Here is a 23,193-nt window from a genome sequence, read left to right as displayed (position 1 = left end):
TCATAAATTACTGTAATAAGTTAATGGATCAAGTATTAAATATTATAATACGTTTATTATCGGGGCAGTCGTGGGCTGGAGGTTAGGGATCTGGCCCTGTGACCGGAAGGTTGCTGGTTCGATCCCCAGGGCCAACAGTCCATGACTGAGGTGTCCTTGAGCAAGACACCTAACCCCCAACTGCTCCCCGGGCGCCGTGGACAGGGCTGCCCACCGCTCTGGGCAAGTGTGCTCACTGCCCCCTAGTGTGTGTGTTCACTGGTGTGTATGTGGTGTTTCACTTCACGGATGGGTTAAATGCAGAGGTGGAATTGCCCCGGTTGTGGGATCAAAAAAGTATCACAATTAACAATTAACAATTAATTTATATAATAAATATAAATATTTTAAGTCAAACATCGCAACTGAATCGATAGATAGATAGATAGATAGACAGACAGACAGACAGACAGACAGACAGACAGACAGATAGACAGACAGACAGACAGACAGACAGATAGACAGATAGACAGATAGATAGATAGATAGATAGATAGATAGATAGATAGATAGACAGATAGACAGACCTGTGACTCTCTGATCTGGTTAATAACAATCCGTAGAGTAATCATAACAGTGGTGTGGCACGGCGCTGTGTCCAGGAGGCGGGGCTTGACTTTGCGTCGTGACGTCTGTGTTGCTCGTGACGCGCAGGTACAGTGATGTGAGTGTGAAGTGTAAAGTTGAGAATGCGCGCTGGACTAAACAGACGCCCTTCACAAAACAGCGGCTCCCTGCGGGTCCCGAGCGTCGTGATATGAAACATGCTGAACTGCGTTCCGCTCGCGAGGAGCCTGCTGTGGAACTTGTTTTTGCTGCTGTGTTTGCTGAGAGGACGGGGGCACGGAGGTGAGTTATTGTGGATCATAGTGAAGAAGCCCCCTGTGGTGTAGTCTGTAGCAGGTGATGACCCGATTCACTCGTTAAGTGCTTTATGGGCAGTGTGGTGATGCATGTCTTCATAAAGTGTTTAGCACTTCAGACAGGACAGCGCATCATAGACGCTCACCAGAGTTCTCCACACATTACATTTGAGCCTTACAGTGATGACTCCTTAGGGGGACTCATTCAGCACCGTGCGGCGTTAAAGGAGAATCCCACCGATTCTTCAAATATTTTGTGCAATTCAATAATTAAGATGTAAAAAAAACCCAATTTTATTGTGAAACGCTCCAGTTTTGAGAAACTTACCAGGTGAGACATTTTCAGTGTTGATATGGTTGATATGGATTTCAGGGTTAATATGTCCAAAAGCTCCAGAAAGTTATTGCATTAAAGGGTTTTGAAGACGCTGCCTGATGTCTGAGACATTGTTTTACACGAGTTATCAGATTAAATCTGGGACTAAAACATATTTTTTAAACACATTCATGGTGGAGAGACACACTCAGGCCATTGTAAATTAAAGAATTGTCTATAGAAATCTAGGCACCACTGTTTTACCATTATAGAAAGCATTACATCTAAAAATTCAGAGGATTGACTGGTTGTATACATTGTGACCCCTGGTTCCTATCACTACCACTGTAAAGAAATCAAGGTTAGTAAGTACAGTTAACCACTTCACACCAAACCACCACTCTGAATGACTTTGTTGCCATAACAAAGATGCAGAAGATTTAAAGAATTCCCCTTAAACTTTCATGAGTAGTGAGACACTGAATGCTGCTGAAGTCCAGGAAAAAGTGGGTTTAACTTGGCGGTTCTTTTGCTGATGCTGAGGACGTTTCAAAATAAGATTTCTTCACTCAGTTGTGGCTCCTGGTCCCCAGGTGACCCCAGTGACAGCTGAAGGCAGGAGCGGTGGTATACCATGCAAAACCCATAGGCTGTTGTGTGACATATTATCAACACCTTGGTGTACAAAGTCACATACACTCATGTCTGGCTTTGGATTAATTATAATCCGCTCTGTCCACGTTCATGCTGCTGTTTACCCCTTTGAAGCCAGACTGAAGGCTGTGTCAGCAGACACACTGTAGGCTTTCACTACAGTGTAAAAGTGATACTGAGGAAAAGTTTGGACCACTACCACTGTGGTGGGAGGTGCTGGCCCACTCTGAAGCTATGAAAAAGAGCTCAAAATAAGAATAATCAGAAGAAGTTTGATGTCTGTATATTGCTTGTTTTATCTCCAAATTAGCCGACAAAATACTATGCTAATTCTTATTTTTTGGTCATAGCAGATGCAGATTTTTATGTTACACAATCATTTTGATGTTAGTTTTTCAGTTTAAATTGTAAAAAAATGCTTTGAAATGATTGTCTGTCCTGTGTTAACATTTTTGTCAGTGCTGTTACAGAAATGTCATAAAACAACAAAAAAGGTCTTTCTGAATCACATGTTGATTGGATGTCAGAAAGGTTAACTCTGAGAAGCCCACTGAGAATGAAATCTCTTTTAGATATTAAAAATTGTCAGCGGTGTTACTCATGCACCACTAAGTGATCTGAGAATTGAGCCAAAATAACAGCGTGAATGAATTATTAATAATTTTCTACATACAGTGTGACTTTGATACTGAAGTGGTAGTAGATAATATTTTAGAAATGTCTAAATTTTGCTCATTCTCTCAGTGGTGGTCTGGTCAGTGGTGTTACTTTACTGGTGTTGTTCAATATAACAGACTACTTTCTACACTTTAAATATCACCTTTCCTACCTGGTTTGCCATCACAATGGTAAAGTCTTCTTTATCTTCTCTCAAGATCTTTGGCTTTACTTTATAAAATGCAAAACAAAGGTCAATGAGGGTCTAAAGGGATGCTTTCATTTTGTCTGAAATGGAAAAACGTCCATGACATAGACGCCGACAATGTCCAGAGAGCTCAGAAACAGACTTTGTATTTAGGCTAGTAGGTACTAATGACACAGATCAATCACACAATGTCTGTTTCTCAAGGGAGGATATCTAGAACAGTTTTTTTTTTCAAAATGTTTCAATTGGAACCTAGTCAGCTATTGCAATATGTATCATAATGTTACAGCTTGTCTCTCAGAACGTATTAACAAACCACACCACATGACTCTGATGTGAGAACACAACACGCTCATTCAGATGGTTCATCTTCCAGCTTATCCTCTTCCACAGATAGCATTTAATCCTGATTGGCACCATTGACACACTGCTCTACAATAATGCGTGCCCTGTTGTGCTTTTAAAAGGCACTCAGTGCATTAACATACATTAATTGAATTCAGATAAAACATTAAGAGCTGTGCACGGTGAACCACTTAGTCTGTCTGAAGTGCTGTAGGCCATCAGCGCAGTGGAAGAGGAACAGATGCTGGAGAGTTGATTAGGCTGACTGGCTGATTCTCATAATGTAAGTATAAGTATTTAGAAATATGATGTGATGAGACATTTATAAGCGCATTAAAGGATGAACTTGCATTACATATTCATGTTAGCTTATTTGTGTGGTCTCATACCCAATGAAAACATGGCAAATGTGTTTGAAAGTGATGATTCTGTATAAATCACAAATAGTATTAATCCTCTTTTATGGCCTTTGCCATAAGCACTGCTTAGTAGCTGTACAAGACAGAGGTAGAGGTGTTTCAAGTCCAAGAGAGTTTCATGGCCTCTAGCACAGGAAAGGAATGTGTGGGATGTGCTCAATGCTTAACCTCGGTCTGATCTTCCATGCTGACAGAAAGTAGCCATGTGGAGCACAGCAGTTATCTTCATCATCCTGAAAGCTGCAGGACGCTGACTTAAAGTGGATTTCCACTGATTTTCTGAAATGTTTGCTTAATTGAACCATTACGATGTAAAAAAAACTCATTCAAAGTGGTTTGATGTGAAATGCTGTGTTTTAGAGAAACTTACAGAGTCAGAATTGTTCACAGTGGTGGTGATAGACGTCTGAAGCATTTAATGCCTCACAAGCCACATTACATAAATCTACTATATGAAATGGTTATGAATATGCTGCTGGATGCCTAGAATATTGTTTTTCAATGATAGCATTTTGGTCTAAACCTTAATATTTAAAATACATGCAGGGCAGAGAGGTGCATAGAGGGTGTTTTAAGGCAAAAGAGTACCCAAAGAAAACTTGTTTATATATGTATACACACACATGCATGCACGCACACATGCACACACACGTGTGTGTGTGTGTGTGTGTATGGATAGACGATACAAGATGTCAGTCTATATGTGCAGGTGTGGATGTGGTGTGGATTGTCCGTGGAGACCATGATGATGAGGATTCACTCACAATCTACTGATGAAGTATCCTGCTTACTTTACAGCCTCTTTCTACGGAGATGGTTTTGTGCAGCTGAAAACTGTGGAGTCATCTAACAAAAACTCCTTGCATGTGCGCTTTCGGACCTCTAGCCCAGATGGCCTGCTCTTCCTGGCTGCTGGGGAGAATGACTTCCTCTGGGTGGCGCTACACTCTGGACGCATTCAGGTGCATCCTTTCACATTAATTAACTCCTTAAATGACCAGGACCCCACCTGTGGGACCAACGTTTTATTACACACTTCTATAACTAGGAATATCTTAGTCCCTGTAGTTTCTGAATTTTAAGCACTGGTATGTATTAAGTCTGGGATTTTAAAGGTGTCCCTCAATCTAAACAAGTCACTCTTTTTTAGATTATCAACTATGAATTTTCTTAAAGCAGAAGTGTATCTTTCAATACAATTTGCTTTTTTAGGTTGAAAAACAGTACTGTGTAAAACTCAGAGACCCATCATATATTAAATTGAATACAGTCAGAAGTACTAGCTATTCTCTTTTCAGAAGATATTTTTGAGAAGATTAGATATAGGATCATTCACTCACATAGGGAAAAAGGACAGCTTTCATCTCTGAGAGAGGAGAAAATCAAGCTGCTTCAGATCTGAAAACATCCACAGGGGCTTCTGTCCATCCTTCAACTGTGAGAAGACTCAGCACTGTGGGTCTGAAAGGATGTGTATCTGCCAAGAAGCCCTGACTGAGAAAAGAAAACGGAAACATCAAACAAATAAGCCACTCTGTAGAATGGATTCAACCATGCCAGAGTGGTCTCTGAATGAAGAGTGGTCTCTGACTTCTGTATATTTTAGATTAAAGCAAAAAGAGTTTGCACATGTATAAACAGTGAGATGTAAGGTGATGATAGACTTTGATATGCAAGCTTAAATAAACCTCTGCAGTTTTGAACTGACCACTGACACAGACTTTCATAAACTGTAACAGTTGAAGAAGGAATTACAATTTTTTTGGAAAAAGTAATGCAATCCAGACTGAAGGAGTGCTCCTAACATTGCATATAACTGCAATTTCTTTCTTCCATGGGACTGCATAGTAATAAAGAAAGACCCAGCAGTAGTGCATACATTTAATTAAATTAAATGATCCAAAAGAAGTCCCTCTACAAATCTCTCTTTATGCAGCCTAGCTAGATAATTCCTAAAGCAGATGTCTGGTAAACACGCCAGCAGTTATTATCTTCAATATCCCTGGGGCGGTAAAAACAAAAGACAGGTGATTTCTTGCTACCTCCAGACAAAAAGTTCTTCTTATAGACAGAACCCCTGCTGACATCATTTTGAAAACAAGTCGTCTCATGTTTTCTCTTTGTTAAGGCTGTTGATAGTAGATATTTTACCTGTTGGTTTTACCATTTGTGGTTTGAAGAACAGGAACTGAACTGTTGTTCTTTAAAGGGATTAAATTAAAGCATAGTAGTTGGACACTTTTGGACAATTTAAACACTGGTAAACTTGGATGTATTTATTTAGGCTGCTGCATAAAATGTTTAACAAAATAATATTTGTTTAGGAGACAAACAAATGTTATCATGACTCAAACCTGATGCTAGATTCTTTGTGTAAAGCAACCCTGGAGAGTTATGGCAAGTCTGTAATGCAGGGGTTCCCCACCATCTGGACCAGTGCTGAGTCGTGGATCATTTGATCTTGGAAAACAACAAAGTGATGGGTAGCAGGGGATGTTTGAGGCTTAATTCTTGCATTTTAAGTGCTCATTTAATGGAATACTAATTTTGTTAAACATATTTGATTGAAGTTAAAAGATATAAAAATAATTAAATCTAAAATGATAGCAGTTGCATTAAATATGGATGTATAACCTTTGGGAATGCTAATGCGACTAAACCATTGTGTGTATTAGGAGATATGGTAGTGAATGAGGCCATGAAGACAAAACATCTCTCGACAGCAGCAGAACATAGGTTAATTACATATGGCACAGCACCCTGCCCAACCCCCCCAGTATCTTCATCCCTATCACAACCTCTGTGGTTCTGTCTGCATTGTTAAAGGGGAATTCAAATTTTCCAAATTTTTTTATATAAACCTTTAGGATTTTTTACAGTGGTGGTGATAGAAACCAGGCAGCTGAAGAGTTTAATGTCTAGTGCTTAATGTCGAGCTCCCTCACAGAAAGTGATAAACCTTTAGCTGCAAATATATTGTTTACATCCCATCCATGGTGGATATGTACATGTATGGCGTAGTAAGGAAAAACATATCCAAAGAAATGTTATTGTTCAGATTTAAAACTATTTTATCACTATCAGCATTACATTACAAACTCAGAAGACACATGTATGTTCACTGGTCATTTTGGAATGGCTATATTTATGTTCATTGCAACCCCTGGTACCTATCACTACCACTATGAAGGAAAACTCAGATGGTAAGGCAACCGAAAAACATTTTGAATTAAACCTGCTGAAGCCTGCAAAGAAACTGTTAAAATTATGATAATTTAAAACTTTATCAAAGAATACTTTTCCAAAAAAAGAAAATTGCAGTCTTGAAATTGTCTATTCAAAATAAACACTGCTTTGTTTGACAATTTGATTCCTAGCACAATGAATTTAATAGATTTTACCACAATAAGTATGACACAAAAACATAAAGTTTTTGGGACCACAAGCACCTGCTTAGTTCAGGTTGTGACATAATACTTCACACTCTCAGTTCAGTTTGTGCAATAGATGTCCATTGTATTAAAAACATTATCTTCCTCACAGGTGCGGATTGAGCTTGGATCAGGGGAGCGCACCCTTCGGTCAGAGAAAGGGACACCTTTGAACGACCTGATGTGGCATACTTTAGAGCTTTATCACAATGAGCACAATGTCACCCTGACTGTGGATAAAAACTCCCATGGCAGTCTAAGGATGCCAGCACCTGACTTGGAGCTCAGTGTCCAAGAAGGCCTCTATGTAGGTGGTCTTGGAAGTTTGGATAAGCTCTACCTCTTCGAAGACATGTGCCCTGTGGGATTTCGAGGTTGCATGGATGAAGTGCTCTTTAATGAACACAATCTTCTCTCATCCTTAAGGCCTTATTCTGGCTTCAAAATGGTCCATGAGGTGTCATTAGGCTGTAGCCCACAGTTTTCTGCCAGTGTAAATGACTCCATCAGTTTCTTTAGTTCCAAGGCCTACATGTCTCTGCCTGTGTGGGAGGTTCCACAGGAAGGGGTGTTTGAATGTGAGCTTTACACATCAGCTGAAGAAGGACTCCTTTTGTACAGCTCAGCGGGGCAAGGGGACTACGTGGCCCTGGAGATACGAGACAGACACCTTGTTGTGGTTGTTAGAATAGGTGGAAGTAAGACCGCATTGCGTGCTACAGCAGCAGTAAATGAAGGAGGCTGGCACTCGGTGCGGCTTTATCTGGCCCCTAGGTCCCTCCACTTAACTGTAGGTGAGGAGATCCTCAATTCTAGCTTTGGGGCCAAGTCTAGGCCTCTCCAGCTCAGTGGACCCCTCTTCCTGGGAGGAGTGGATACAAGCACTCGTGCGGAGGTCCGCAGGAATGGCTTGCTCTCTGTAGTAGGGAAACGTATAGGTGGAGGCTCCTTTAAAGGCTGTCTTAGAAATATTAGAGTTAATGACCAAAACATGGGTCTGCCCAATGCTGTGGTCACCAATGATGTGTCTGTAGGTTGTGAGCCAGTGCGGCATGTTGAACCTGTGACCACTTCAAGTCCTGCGACAGTTCAGCCAGACACCACTGAACAACTTGAAGTGGACAGAAAGAAGGTCCAGACCTTCTTATTTTTCCAAGACTTGGAGGTTCTGGAGGGTGGAAGAGCGCCACTCGAGTCAAAGCACATTAAGGTGAACCTAGAGTTCCGCAAACTTGGTATCCGTCAGTCCCAGATCATGTTCCGTATTGAGGAGCAGCCAGTCCATGGGCAGCTAAGGCTCGATGTTGACCCAGATCAAGAGCAAAATACCTTCAGTATGCTGGACCTTTGGCACGGTAGGGTCATGTATGTACACGGAGGCTCTGAGGATCCACTGGACTTCTTCATATTTTCTGTCTTCACCAGCAGCAAGAAAGAAGTGCCTGGTTATCTGAAGGGAAACCGCTTGCACAGGTTCAACATCACTGTCGAGCCTATTAATGATGCACCAGAACTCAGCCTGCCAGAAGGTAACCTCTTTGTTCTCCTGGAGAACTCCAAACGGCGTCTAACCACAAACATGCTCAGGGCCATGGACCCTGATACTAACTCCACAGAACTGATTTTGACTCTACTAGGTAACCTAACTGCAGATGCTGGATTCCTAGAACTTGAAGATAACCCCGGACAAGCTGTGAATTCATTCTCCTACTTGGATCTGGAGCTGGGTAAGGTGAGTTATGTTCACACAGGCATCAGGAACTCTAGGATGGCCATCAGGGCAAGCGATGGGGAAAAAGTAAGCAATACTGTTGTGCTAAGGGTCATGGCTGTCACACTGCAGCACACAGTTGTGAATAACACAGGTGTGGAGGTGACCCAGGGTGGAGCTACCCACATTACTAATAAACATCTGGCTGTGCAAGTGAACTTAGCCATGCAAGCAATGGATATTCGGTTTGACGTCATAGAGCCTCCAATTTATGGTGAGCTGCAGCGCCTGCATTCTAGTGGAGAATGGAAGCAGACCAGTACCTTCACGCAGAAACTTCTGGAAAAGGAACGACTCAGGTATCTCAGCACATTTCAAGCAAGCCAGTTGAGTAATGTTACTGACAGCATCAAATGCAAAGTCACAATTGGCTCACTGTCTACAGATGAGGTTGTCTTTGTGATACGCGTCCGGTGGATTCATTACAAAGTCACAAGAAGTAAAATGGAGGTAGACAGTGACCGTGCAGTCATATTGACACCTCAGGAGTTTCGGGTAATCTCAAAAGGTGTAAAACTGTCTGAGGATGACATTCATATACGTTTGTTGACTTTACCAAGGAAAGGGGACTTGCTGTTCAATGATGAGGTCCTCAAGAAGAATTCTACTTTCAGCCAGAGGAACATCACAGATCACAAACTGCAGTATAAGATTTTTGAGAAGGCACTTGAAGACATGAGGGACATGTTCAGTTTCCAGGTGTACTCAAAATACTCCCACTCTGGAAAACATGACTTCAGAATCAGCATCAAAGCAAATGTTCATAGCATAGTCTTGAGAAACCATGGACTTTCTGTCTTGGAAGGGGAGAGTAAGGTCATAACCAAGGATATGCTTTTCTCAGAGACTCTTAGCTCCAGAGATGTCCATTACTTTGTCACAAGCAGCCCTCAACATGGGAAACTAGCGAGAATAAACCATGCCAATTCCACCACCAGCAGTGACAACATAGTGGAGTTCACAAACCAGGATATTATAGAGGAGAGTATCTTGTATGTTCACGATGATAGTGAAACCACACATGATGCATTCATGTTCCGTGCATCTTTGTCACCTCTGAAAGACAAAGTCACAGTCACAGAGGGTACTTTCAAAATCTCCATCCAGTTGGTCAATGACGAAAAGCCTGTCCGTGTCATAGATAAAGTTTTTCATGTTGCCCGTGATAGTCAGAGGCTGCTGACATTGGAGGACCTCTGTTACCATGACCCTGATTCAGACTATGATAATGGGCAGCTACTTTATACCAGGCGGGGAATCCCCATGGGGGAGCTAGTCTGGGTAAATGACACATCGCACAAGCTTTACCAATTCCATCAGAGGGATCTTGAGGAAAAGAGAGTGCTGTTTGTCCACAGAGGGGTCAGCTTTGGTCGCTTTGTTCTCTTCATAACAGATGGTAAGCACTATACCTCAACACTGCTGGAAGTCAGTGCCCAGGATCCATATTTGAAGGTGGCCAACAACACTGGTCTACTGGTCCAAAAAGGCAAGGAGGTCATTTTGAGACCAGCTAACTTCAGCATTACCACCAATGTGGACGTCAGAAGTGATGAGGATGTGCTTTTTGAAATATTTCATCCCCCAAGTTATGGAACTCTACTCTGTGATGGTGTGGAGGGTGATGCTTTTACACTGTATGATGTGAAGGCAGGCCATGTCGCGTATCATCATGATAACAGCATGAACATGATGGATGCTTTCAGCTTTACTGCCACAGTAAATGGACTGCGTTTGGATGTGACTGTGTCAGTGAAGGTGTACCTTGAAAGTCATCAGCGCCCTCCACAAGTCATACACAACAACTCTGTACTGGTAGAAGAAGGAAAACCAGTTAAAATTCACAAAAAGGAACTTGAGGTTTGTATTACATCACTATCCATCATGATATTTTAAACATAAAGGGGTTAAAATAGCCTTTCTTTTAAGCCAGTCAGTAAAGTTATCTTTTAGCCACCAAACAGGTAAATATTTAAATGAACAGCCCAGAGTCTAGCATGCTTAGGACACAAGAAGTTCTGGTATATATTCTGGTCAAAATAAAATAGTGTTACTATTACTATATCCAGTGTGTGAAATAGCTCTGATATTCAGAGCGTCCCGTGTTGTCTGGTTTCCCTAGTGTTGACAGGCTGCTAAATCAATTGCCATAGCGGTGCTGATTAGTTTAACAATTCTTCTTCCAAAAACATCAGATATTCTAGATTGGTAATGTGCTCTTCCACATGTTAATTGAAATCTTAAACATCTCTTTTAGTTTGAGGAATGAATAACATTTCACTCTTTCCAACAATCTTTTGGGAAACTGGGCGAATGTCCAGATGCTACAGCACATTTTAAAGTTTTCCTGAGGTATTATGTGTGTAATTACACTTGCTAGGCTTTGAAGGATTAACCACGTGAATCAATTTGCTAGAGTACCACTCTGAGACAGACCAGTACTACATCTGTAGTTAGTTACAAATATTAAAGACACAAGTTTGCAGATTGTGGGTGAAGCAGCTAAACAATGACCTTTCCCTAAATTTGGATTTGTTTTTTCCCTAATGGACAACATAACATCATGTTTATTTTCAGGGACCCCCCCACCATGATGATTTTGATATATTCAGGGGGTTTGTTAGGTTATATATTGTATTTATATAATGCATGATAGGTGTTACAGTAAGGGACCACAGATGACATGAAAACGATATAAAGTCATGTCTGTCAAATCAATATACGACTATATATACATATATAGTTATATACATATATATATGTTTGTGTAAGCATAAAACTGCATGCAACTGCAATGCTGTAAACAGAATGCAACACAACACAACAAATAACGTTAAACTCTACTCTTATGCTGGAATGCCCCTTTCATGATTGAGTGGTCTGTTTTGCTCCAGGTGGTTCATGAGGACAGCACACCAGATGAGATTGTGTATTCCATGAAGACTCCTGCCTCATATGGCTTCCTCCGGCGTTATGTGGAGGGAGAGGACCACTACCAAGGAACACTTGAAAAGCCCATTCAAAGCTTTTCGCAGGTAGATATCAATACAGGACACATTCAGTATGTGCAAGTGAAACATGGACACTCCAATGACTCTTTCTCAGTGGATGTCACCAACGGGATTCTTACAGTCAGTGACCTCATAGTCTCGGTGGAGATTATCCCCTTGCACATACCGCTAGAAGTTTCAAATGTTACCTTGAAAGAAGGATCTTCAAAGGCCCTAACTCAAGAGGTCATCAAGGTCACCAGCAGACACTTCAAAGGACTCCATTTCCAGTATCATGTAATAGAGGGTCCACATCATGGTCATATAGAGCACTCGAGGATCCCTGGAGTTCCTATTCCATCTTTCACCAGGATGCAGGTCAGCTTCTTCTTTGTTTTCGATGTTCTCTTTACTGTATAAAGTACAGCGTAAGCCCAGATGGTGTGGGACAACCCAGGGCTGCTCAATTATGGCAAAATCATAATCATAATTATACACATTCTGTAAATGTGACTATCAGTTCCCAAATTTTAGATGGTGTTGTACCGTAGGGTCCAAAGTCTGACCCCAATAGTGAAAATGGTTCCACTTTGCTTTTTTCACATTTTTCATTACTTACTGTTTTGTTTTATATACAGGCTTAAATGAAAAAAATCCCAGTTTTCAGACTTTTGCACTGCGCTCTATATGCATACACACTGATAAAACACATTCATTCCTTTAATGACAGGGTTATTTATCTACTGCACAGGTTGAACATGAGTTCATCTACTATGTCCATGATGGCAGCGAGACAACAGCAGATAATTTCACGCTGGTTGCGAATGACACAGATCTCCACAAGCAGAGCCTGCCTCACATCATACACGTGACTGTGACGCCTGTAAACGACGAGCCTCCGGTTATAGTCGTCAACAGGATCCTGAGGGTGAGCCGACTATGTAAAAAACTGATATCACTGCATCAATCAATTATCTGCGCAGTCTGTGCTGAATTTATCACATGGCTGAATTGATTGTGCTCATGTTCTGCCACTGTGAAACAAATAGGTACTACAAAGCAGGATTCACTGGTTAGAAAGTTAACTGTTTCAGTATAACCCCTAGAAGTCGTAGTGATCACTGATGAACACAAATGCATGTTTTAGTTTTATAAATTACATTTTCTTATGTTAATTATTTCTCTGAGAAATTCTGTTGATAATGTGGACCTTCAATCCATACCACATTTGTGTTTGTAAGAAGAAGAGGAGATATTTTATGATGATTTAAACTTTATAAAAAGACATGGTTTTGTGTACACTGTAAAATCAGATGAGTAGACTTTACTTACCTTTTTACTTACCAGGTTTATTACATACCAAGGCTTATTATTCAGTAACTACACGGACTTCGATGCAAACTGACTTAGCTATTCTTAGATTATTGACGTCTGTAATAACACTTTGGGTCCACCGGTGGGCCCTGGCCATTTAAGGAGTTAAAGAAATCAAGGCAAAACCAGTTGCCTTGAAAAAGTTAAGTAAATTTAAAACCTTCTTTTACATTTGTGCTGTTTTTTTGTCTTTTTTACATCAAAAATGGAAAAAAATCAATACAGAATGTAAATATGATTCATTACATAACTATGGAATTAATTAGACCCATTATGTAATGAGATTGAAGTCATTCTGTAAATGTAAATCGAATGGATAGCAACCCAAGGCAATACGGAACAATGTTCTCAAGGTAAATCAGTGATATTTTAGCCTCCTAATTCAGTCTAACCCAGTGGTTTAAACAATTTGTTTTGGTGCCAAGACTATTACACAGTACTGTACATCTGTATATGGTGCAATATATAAACTACATATCGTCGCTAAACCTTTTATCTCCATTTTTGTGGCTTTTTTCTTTTTTTACATAAATGGCAACTTTTCAGAAGAATTCAGAATATTCGTTACTTTTAATGTAAGTTAATGTAGAAACACTTTATTGCAAGCTACTTTAGAGCATTTATGTTGGTCATTCATCATGACATTTTCACACAATGGAAAAGGTAACACTTGTGCTCAGATAAAATAGAAAATTGAATATTGAAAAAAATATTTTTCTTTGGACTGCGATCATATACAATTTAGTCATGTACGCACGTGTCACAGCTGAGGTGTGGTTTGTCTGGGTTATCTGTCTGCATTCTTTGCATTCCACACTTTATCCCCCCGCATTGAGATTGGTTGGGTTTGTTTGTAATAGAGGCCCCATCTGTGTGTGTGGCTTTGTGTGGAGTGTTATGATACAGATGCACTTAGGTGATGAAAAGTCATAACTGCATGAAGTGTGCACTCTTTTCTTTGGTTTGTGTGCCTTAGCAGTGAGAATGCTGGAGTTCATGTTGACATTATTTATTTTGAAGTTAAAATATTGGATGTTGTGATATTTACTGTTGACGATTTAGTGAGACTCTGCATCTTTCAAAATGTGTACATTGCTTTAACTTGAAAACTTGAGGGAATGGAGATGTGCTGTTAATAGGAAACTCCACCCACATGAGATGTGAAAGATGAGAAGTGGTTTGATGTGAAATGTTTTTTTTTTGGTAAAGAAACTTACCCATTTCTTTTCAGTGGTGGTCATAGGAATCAGGGGTCACAAATATGGCCCTTTTATATTACTATCCAAAACCTGCAGATAAACCTACATGTGTATTTTAGATGTAATGTAGATTATGGTAAAATAAACTACATAAACATTCGTTTTAGGCCAAAAATGTCTTAAAAGTATTGCAAAACATGTTCTAAGACATCAGGTAGCATATTCATAATTTTGTAGTTTAGAGGTATTAAACTTTTTAGATGTCTGGTCCCTATCACCACACCCTTTATGAACTCCTCCACTATGAATGAATAGAACCTAATACATTATAGACCAAAACTTTAAAAAATAGAATCTTAAAGAATATACCAAGCATCAGACAACAAATTTGAAACGTATTCAGATGTGTGGTTCCTATCACTTTCACTGTGAGCAGTTCACTAGAAATGATCCCAAACCACACTAAATTATTTTGTTTGCTTATTAACCTTTTAATTATGCAGACATTTTGAAAAGAAATTCCCCTTTGAGTGAAGTCCTCAGTAAGAAGCCTATTTTTATGCGCTGCATGCATGTTCCATGTGTTGCAGGTACTGTATGAAAGTTCTTGCGTCTGTTGTAGTGATTATATGAACTGTTTTAATATTTTTCACAGTGGAAAATATTCTAGAGTATATCCAATCACTTATACACTCACCTAGCAAAGGCTAGTAAAAGGTTGGACCCCCTTTTGCCTTCAGAACTGCCTTAATTCTTCTTGGCATACTTTCAAAAAGGTGTTTCAAACATTCTTCAGAGCCCCAAAGTGTGTCAAGAAACTATCCCCCACACCATTACACCTCCACCACCAGCCTGAACCAGTGACACAATGCAGGATGGATCCATGCTCTCATGTTGTTTACGCCAAATTCTGACCCGACCACCTGAATGTTGCAGCTGAAATCGAGACTCATCAGACCAGGCAACATTTTTCCAATCTTCTATTGCCTAATTTCAGTGAGCCCGTGCGAATTGTAGTCTGTTTCCTGTTCTTAGTTCATAGGAGTGGCACCCGGTGTGGTCTTCTGCTGCTGTAGCCCATCTTCTTCAAGGTTCGGCGTGTTGTGCGTTCAGAGATGGTATTCTGCATTCCTTGGTTCTAACAAGTGGTTATTTGAGTTATTGTTGCCTTTCTATCATCTCGAACCAGTCTGCCCATTCTCCTCTGACCTCTCACATCAACAAGCCATTTTCATCCACACAACTGACCGCTCACTGGATATTTCCTCTTTTTCTGACCATTCTCTGTAAACCCTAGAGATGGCTGTGTGTGAAAATCCCAGTAGATCAGCAGTTTCTGAAATACTCAGACCAGCCCGTCTGGCACCAACAACCATGCCATGTTCAAAGTCACTTAAATCACCTTTCTTCCCCGTTCTGATGCTCGGTTTGCACTTCAGCAGGTTGTCTTGACCACCTCTACATGCCTAAATGCATTGAGTTGCAGCCATGTGATTGGCTGATTAGCTATTTGTGTTAACAAGCAATTGAACAGGTACCTAATCAAGTGGCCTGCGAGTGTATGTGCCCTATCATATATAGATCACTATTTAATGATGGACACAGATAAACAATTTGATTAGTTGAATTATTGTTTAGAAATGAAATGCTCAGTTTGTCCAACAGGTGGCTCAAGACACACCATATACGCTCAATACTGCAGTGATTTGCACAGCACACAGGTTTAGTGACCTAATCAAATCTCCTGCACTGTTAAATGAGATTTTTACCTTGGTTACTTTACTTATTTGATGGATCATATTGGACCATCTTGTACTGACAACATTTTAGGTGTCTGTTAATGTTTTGAGTGTTTTCCTTTGTGTAATTGTTCATATGATCATATTGTCACTGTAAAAATTATCTCCATTTGTATTGATTTTTACATGGCAACTGTCTTTTACAATATGTGAATATTTTATGATGAATGGACCAACAGAAATGCTACAAAATCAGTTGGAAATGTTTAAACTGATTTACAGTAAAGAACGTTTTTGTGTTCTCCTGTAAAGTTACTATTTTCGACATAAATGTTTTTCTTTGGACATTAACAAGATGCAAAAGCTTGAACACTCCTGGTCAACTGACGTATTTTGTTAATTTTTAAGTGAAAATAAGGGAACAAACTGGAGTATATATGGCACTTTCCCACAAAGTTTAGTGCACAGTTCTATTCACAATTTAGATGCTGAGTTTAACATTTTGGGAAAAAAATAAAACATAAAATCTACAATATAAAGTGTGCAATTACTTTTGCATAGGCCACATTTTATACTTTATTTTTAGCCTCAATAAGCTGAAAACAGCAAATAAACAGTAATTATGCATTAAATGTGCAGAAGTGTGCTCTTTGTAAATAATGATTTAACTTATTTCCACTTAGAAAAACATTTTTCCAGACTTTTCCACCCAACTGTCTGTGTCAGGTTCAAGTGGTGCAAAATGAAATTTTATTTGATTACTGTAGGTGTGGGTGGACTCCATGACTGAAATCACCACAGAAGAACTGAGCGCTGAGGACCATGACTCACCTCCCGAGAGTGTGGAGTTTATCATCACTCCCCCAAGCAATGGGCATCTGGCCCTGAAGAGTGCCCCCTCCAGGCCTGTCTTGAACTTCACCCAGGCACACATCCTACACGGACGGCTGGTGTTCGTACACAGTGGTGAGAAGTGACATCAAACAGCACCTTTACTTTTAAACAGTGTAAACAAATGATGTAGAGATTCAAGACACATTTCCTATAATTAGTTCAAAATGTAGTTTATTCTGTACTCTCTTTGAATTTGACAGCCAGAACCCCCCATACCCCCCCCCCCCACCCCCCCGGTTTGCTTGGAGTGCAGTTACCTTTTTGTAGCTCTGAAATAGGAGTGGGTGATATGGCACAAATGATATCATAATCCTGCAAGACATGTTCACAATACATGCTATGCATCACACATTTAGATTTTTCCAGAGGTTTAATAAGTTGGAACATGCAAAATGCACAACTACGTACAATAACAAATGATTTTTACCCAATGTTTTACTAATTGCACTGCACTAAATCCAATGAAACAGGCTTACTTATGCTTTCTTTGTAAATAAATGTAGTTAGTCAGTGTTTAAGTATTGTTAATGTCCATGATATGCTTGGAAAAGCATATTGTAATATAAATGATCATGATAACTACAAAATATCATACTGCCCAACCCTTACTCTAAAATGACAATGAATGGTGATTTATGACTTAATTTTGGAATACAAACTACTAGTGATATGAGTTTTTCCTCAATAGGAGCCTTGTCTGGTGGATTTCACTTCCAGGTCAATGATGGAGTAAACTTTGCCCCACGGCAAATCTTCAGCATCACTGCCAAGTCTCTAGTCCTCAGTCTGGAGAGGAACCGTGAACTAAGAGTGTTTCCAGGTAATTTTGCTGGTTCCTTGTTGCAATACATGTTGTGTTTACCTGTGCTTTTAAAATATTATATCTAAGGTATATTAGGTTTTGCTTCCAAGCTTGTTCCAAAAGTAGATGTGTTGCAATGGTGGAGGCAGAATGTGAGAGATTAGCTGACCAGTTCCTTTTTTACAGGTTCCTCAAACTTGATTTCCGTAGAAGACTTGCTTATTGTCACCAATGACTATGAAGACATTCATGGAAATCGCACCATCATCTACTCTGTCACCTCACCACCAAAACTGGGCAGACTGGTCAGAACACAAGAGGACAATTCCACAGAAGCAAAGCAAATATCCACATTCACTCAGAACATGGTGTGTTTCAAATCAGACGTTTGATTTGGACGTACATTTGTATTTGTCTGTACACCCAACTGTCAATTTACAGTTTGTTAATATAAGTGGTAAACAGATAACACATCCTCAATAAAGAACATTTTTAAAATATAAAAAATAGAGTATTGTGAATATTGTCAATACTTAAAAACACTGAGCAACTGTGCTTCATTAAAACATTACTGTTTCAGTGCAGTACAGTATGGGGAACCTTGAATAATCATTAAGAGTTTTTAAGGCAGTTTTAAACGGCACTACTTGTTTACGTGTCTCAATATTGTGATGTTTATTGTGTATCATGAACATATCTTTCAGTTTTGTAATATATTTTTTGCCATATTGCCAAACCATAACAGAATGGAAAAATGGTTATGGGAAATATAAAATGTCCCATAACTTTTGCACAGGCCACTTTTTTCAATATTTTAAGTGGGAATTTGAATGATTTTTCTGAATTTCTGAACAAAATAGTTCAGAGTGAATTCATGTGAAATAAGCCCTTCTACAGAAACTTACATTTTTTCATAATTGTGATAATAGGAACAAGATATCTAAAGTGCTCAATGGCCCTAGAAGCTACCTCACAAAAACCTACTGCATGCAATGACTGCAAATACATTGACACCTGATAAATTGTTTTTACAACAGTTTTGAGATTTGTCCTAAAATATCATTTTTAATTACACCCATGGTGGAGAGGTACATGCAGGGTATCGTAAGACAATAAAGACATAATAAAGTCTTCCAAAAAAAAATTAATTTATCACAGTTTTTTTTCCATCAGCAACATTACATATAAAATCTCAGAAGACACATGTAGGTTCGCTGATGGGTTTGGACAGTAAATAAATTGGCTACATTTGTGTTGTAGAAACCATGACCCCTGTAAAGAAATTGGATTTTGGTAGGTTAACCACTCTAAATGACTTTGTTTACACCTTAGTTATGAAACTATATTATTAGTTATTATCCAGAATGTTTGAAAAAAATGGGGGATTACACTTTAAATTTAGCAAATAAGTAACTGTGCATTAAACTGTGGAAGTGTGTTCTCTATAGAGGATGTTTACACTTACTTTCACTTAGAAAATTAACAAAAGTATGTAATCTGACTGGGAGAATCATTATACAGCATACAACTGCATAATGTCAAAATGCAGATATTTTTGTATTATATTTTCTTTTTGTGAAAACTGGATGTATTTCACACAATGTAAAAGGCAACTGGAATTTGTTCTTAAATGTATTAATTACTAATTACTGTCTTAAATTATAATCTTGCCGCTCTTTGTTCTGTTGCCAGGTGAAGGCTGGCATTATCCTTTATGAACACACTGAACCAGTGGGATGGGCAGCGACAGATTCCTTCATCTTCACTGCATTTTCTCCCCCTGCATCTCTCCCACCTCACACCTTCACCATCTACATCTCTTATGACAACACAGGCCCAGAGCACAGGACTGTGCTGCTTGCCAATAGTGGTAAGCACTCTTACTGCTGGGAAGACATAATGAGAAGGCTTGGCCTTTAATGCTAAAAAAATAAACAGGAACTATTCAGCTAACTGTTAAATTCCATTCAGTGTCATTCATATTTTGACAGGACTTGCCCTTTAAAATGGAGTGTGTACACAAGAGCTTATCAACACTGGTCATGATAACGACTATGATTTAGTCTGAATGACTGTCTTCCTTTGTGTGCTTGTAATGTCAGGTGCTGTTGTGGCTGAAGGCAGTCGAGTTACAATAGATAAGTCAAAGCTGGATGCCTCAAACCTTTTGGGAAAACTGCCTGAAGAGGAGCGCCACTCCTATGAAATCTGGTATGGAGTCACCATATTACCACACTATGGTACAATCGTTGTGGGCGAGCGGAACCTAACCCGTGAGAAACCCAACTTCTCGCAGTTCATCCTCAACAAATATGGAATCACATATGTGCATGATGACTCGGAGACCACTTCTGACATCTTTCACTTTGATGTGTGGTTGAATCACAAAGGTAAACCTACTCAGCGACCACAAGACACAGACCTTATGGTGTCTGAGTCATTCAACATCACTGTGACACCTGTGAATGATCAGCCTCCCTTTTTCAAAACCCAAGCCCCTGGTTTGAGGGTGGTCAAAGGGGACTCTGTAGCCCTAGGTCCTGAAAACCTTCAAGTGGAGGACCTGGACACTCTACCTGAGGACATCCACTACACTGTAATCAGCAAGCCCAAAAACGGCTTCCTTGCCTTGGAGGGTAGTTTAAATGAGTCTACAGTCACTTTCACTCAAGCTGATGTGAACGCTGGAAAAGTGTACTTTGTTCAAGACGGCCATCCCACCTCAGGAATATTCTACTTCAGCGTAACCGATGGCTTTCACCATCCACTCTACAAGCTCTTCAATTTAGAAGTTGACAATGTCACCATCACTGTGGTAAATAACACGGGACTGTCTCTTGTGCAAGGGCAGACTACTGTGACCCTGACACTTCAGCATCTGGCTGCAGTAACCAACAAGAAAAACATGACCATAAAATATCATGTAACATCACCACCGAGTCATGGTAGGCTCATGATTATGGATGAGGTAGCCATATGCTTTGATCAGGATGACCTTCGGTTGGGGAAGGTATCCTATCACATGACGGATTTGTCATCCTCCCAGGACAGCTTTGAGTTGGCTCTTCTCACTGCTGAGAGCAACTTGACTAATCAAGAGGTTAACATCACAGTCAAGCCACTGATCCACCTTGGAGACCATGTCCGGATCGCAGATGGTGTCCCAGTGAAGCTAAGGAAGGATGTTCTAGATGCCACAGAGCTGGCTTCCATCAGTGCCAGTGACCCGATTTTTGAAATCATCATCCCTCCAAAACATGGCAAGCTAGTGAAGGCAGCGTATGGCTTGGGTGGTCCATCACAGGCTGTGCAATCATTCTCCTTTACAGACATTGAACAAGGAAGGGTAGCCATTGAGGAACACATCAACTTCACAGCTATATATGACAATGCAACAGCAGTCAGGCAAAATGTAACAGCTAATGTGCTTAATGACTCCTTTGTGTTCCTCCTGAAGGCAACAAATGTCCAGCCTGCAAAAGGAGAGTTTGTTTATGTGGTCTTACCATATGACCCAAAGACAGGTAAACACATTATTGCAGAAACTCCAGTGCAGCCGACCAGAAATCCTTCAGTTGATAGAATGCCAGATGCTGTGTCCTCCATGAATCATCCATCGCACACTCATCCAACAACAAGACCACATAGGATCCCTCCAAAGACCCGGTCAAGGCACCGCTGGGGGAACCACACACGAAGCAGGTCCACGATTTCTACTGCACCCAAGTCCACATTAGGCAAACACGACGAACCCCCCAGAAACCCTCCGGTCAGGGTGGAGTCTCTGCCAAGGCCTGCATCTGACCCTCTGTTGATCATCTTGCCCTTCTTGGCCTGCCTTCTTCTCATCGTCATCCTGGTTGTTCTCACCCTGGTCTTCAGGCACAGAAGAGAGAAGCGGGCCCAGCCTGCTATGATCCCTGATATACCAGAGAACTCTGGGGAGGACATCATACCACATAGTCCCTATCTGGGACAGCCTGAGAGAAGCCTAACTGTCCCCTCTGTCGTGGTGACCCCACTTACTCCGAGGTGTCCTGTAAACCCTGTTCTAGAGGCAATGCATAGTGCTGCCTTGGTACCAGCAATGGCGCCCCCTGATTCTCCACTGCTTCTCTGTACTTGGACTCCTGTGGACCATGCTAGTACTCATCAGTGCTCTCCTGCCACACCAACCCTCAGGCAGAATCAGTACTGGGTTTGATGCCACCTTTCGGACCACTTAATCAACTGTGACTGGTTCAGTAGACACAGATGATACAACATATAAAACTTGATATTCTGCATTGTTATGGAAAGAGGCAGACATTTTATATGAAAAAAAAATAAAATAAAATGAGGCCTGCTAAGTTTCCAGTGTTCCTCTGTGAGCAAAAGTGTTACTCAACTGGCATTTACTTCGGGCCTTGATCCTTTTTTGGCATTCTTCCAATGCAGTTATTTATTGCCAAATAGTTTTACTCTTACACCCAAAGTATTTGAGCAAAGTAAGTTTGTTAGTGTTGAGCAGCTGCGTTTTATTGCTAAAATAAGTTATGATCTCATGATCACTCAGTATGTTTAATGGCAGTGCTTTAGATCGGTACTGTTTTAAGGTATTATTTCACAAAAGTCAGCAAATAGAGGAGCTCAGTGCTCCAGCACTACTTCCATAATTTGCTGCTGTGGTTAAGATTACATCTTCGCATCTTTTTTTAAAATTCTCTTACACTGTACTTAGTCATATATTTATTTTGGTCTGATGTGTTTCGCAGTACCTTGTTGCCTTATATTTAAAAGAAGCCAGATCTTTAGTTGAAAACACTGTACAAATGTGACTGATGGATTCAATTGTATGTTACTAAATTAACTCAGTTCAGTTTAAATTAGTAACATATGTTTGATTCAGTCCGTGCAGTTGAGCTGTGCCCTGAAGTTCACTAATTTCAGTTTATAGGCTTTTTTCCCATTAACTCTGAGTGAAATCAACAACAGAGTTAAAGGCTAGTGAGTTAAAATGAAGAGTTATTTTTACGTGTTATCGCTGTCATTAAGAAAACCTCATATGATCAAAATAGCAATTTTACAGAACAAGGGAAACATTCCTAACTTTAGTGCAAATAAATGTAATTTTATTCCATTCCATTTCTATTGGCTGATTCATCATGAAGAGTTCAAACAATGTAAAGGGCTGCTTGCATTTTCAAATGATATAAATATTATTATGAGGTTTTCATAGGACAGTAACGATGAGTATAAATGTACGAAAGAGTTGTTTTGAATCATGCCCTCCTTTCTCATAATTTACAAATAATCTTGTACTCAAAGAGCAGTCTCAAGACCACAGGTGCAGAATTTAACTAGGAACTGAAACTATTGTGACTGTTTTGCAAGAAGTGTCTAATTATGTAGTTATTGTGGTTTTTAGCAGAAGGTTTGGCTGGTGCACATTATAGAAGTTCCAGGCCCAAAGAGGCACAACAATGAATGATTAATGTTTACCAGCTCTAACG

General features: G+C 40.0%; 1 protein-coding gene across 1 annotated transcript; it reads left to right on the top strand.

Moving 5' to 3' along the window:
* The first annotated feature begins 751 nt into the window (after nucleotides 1–751).
* LOC108433505 (chondroitin sulfate proteoglycan 4-like) lies at nucleotides 752–22,046 on the top strand. The gene is made up of 10 exons (XM_017708124.2): nucleotides 752–888; nucleotides 4,300–4,463; nucleotides 7,045–10,563; nucleotides 11,598–12,071; nucleotides 12,445–12,621; nucleotides 16,773–16,971; nucleotides 17,588–17,719; nucleotides 17,888–18,069; nucleotides 19,394–19,571; nucleotides 19,804–22,046. The coding sequence occupies exons 1-10, from the start codon at nucleotides 804–806 to the stop codon at nucleotides 21,903–21,905; spliced, it is 7,212 nt and encodes a 2,403-aa protein (XP_017563613.1). The 5' UTR covers nucleotides 752–803; the 3' UTR covers nucleotides 21,906–22,046.
* Nucleotides 22,047–23,193: the final 1,147 nt, after the last annotated feature.

This window comes from Pygocentrus nattereri, chromosome 18, assembly GCF_015220715.1.
Source record: "Pygocentrus nattereri isolate fPygNat1 chromosome 18, fPygNat1.pri, whole genome shotgun sequence".
In the NCBI taxonomy this organism is placed as follows: domain Eukaryota; kingdom Metazoa; phylum Chordata; class Actinopteri; order Characiformes; family Serrasalmidae; genus Pygocentrus; species Pygocentrus nattereri.
This window is presented reverse-complemented; position numbering and strand designations above follow the sequence as displayed.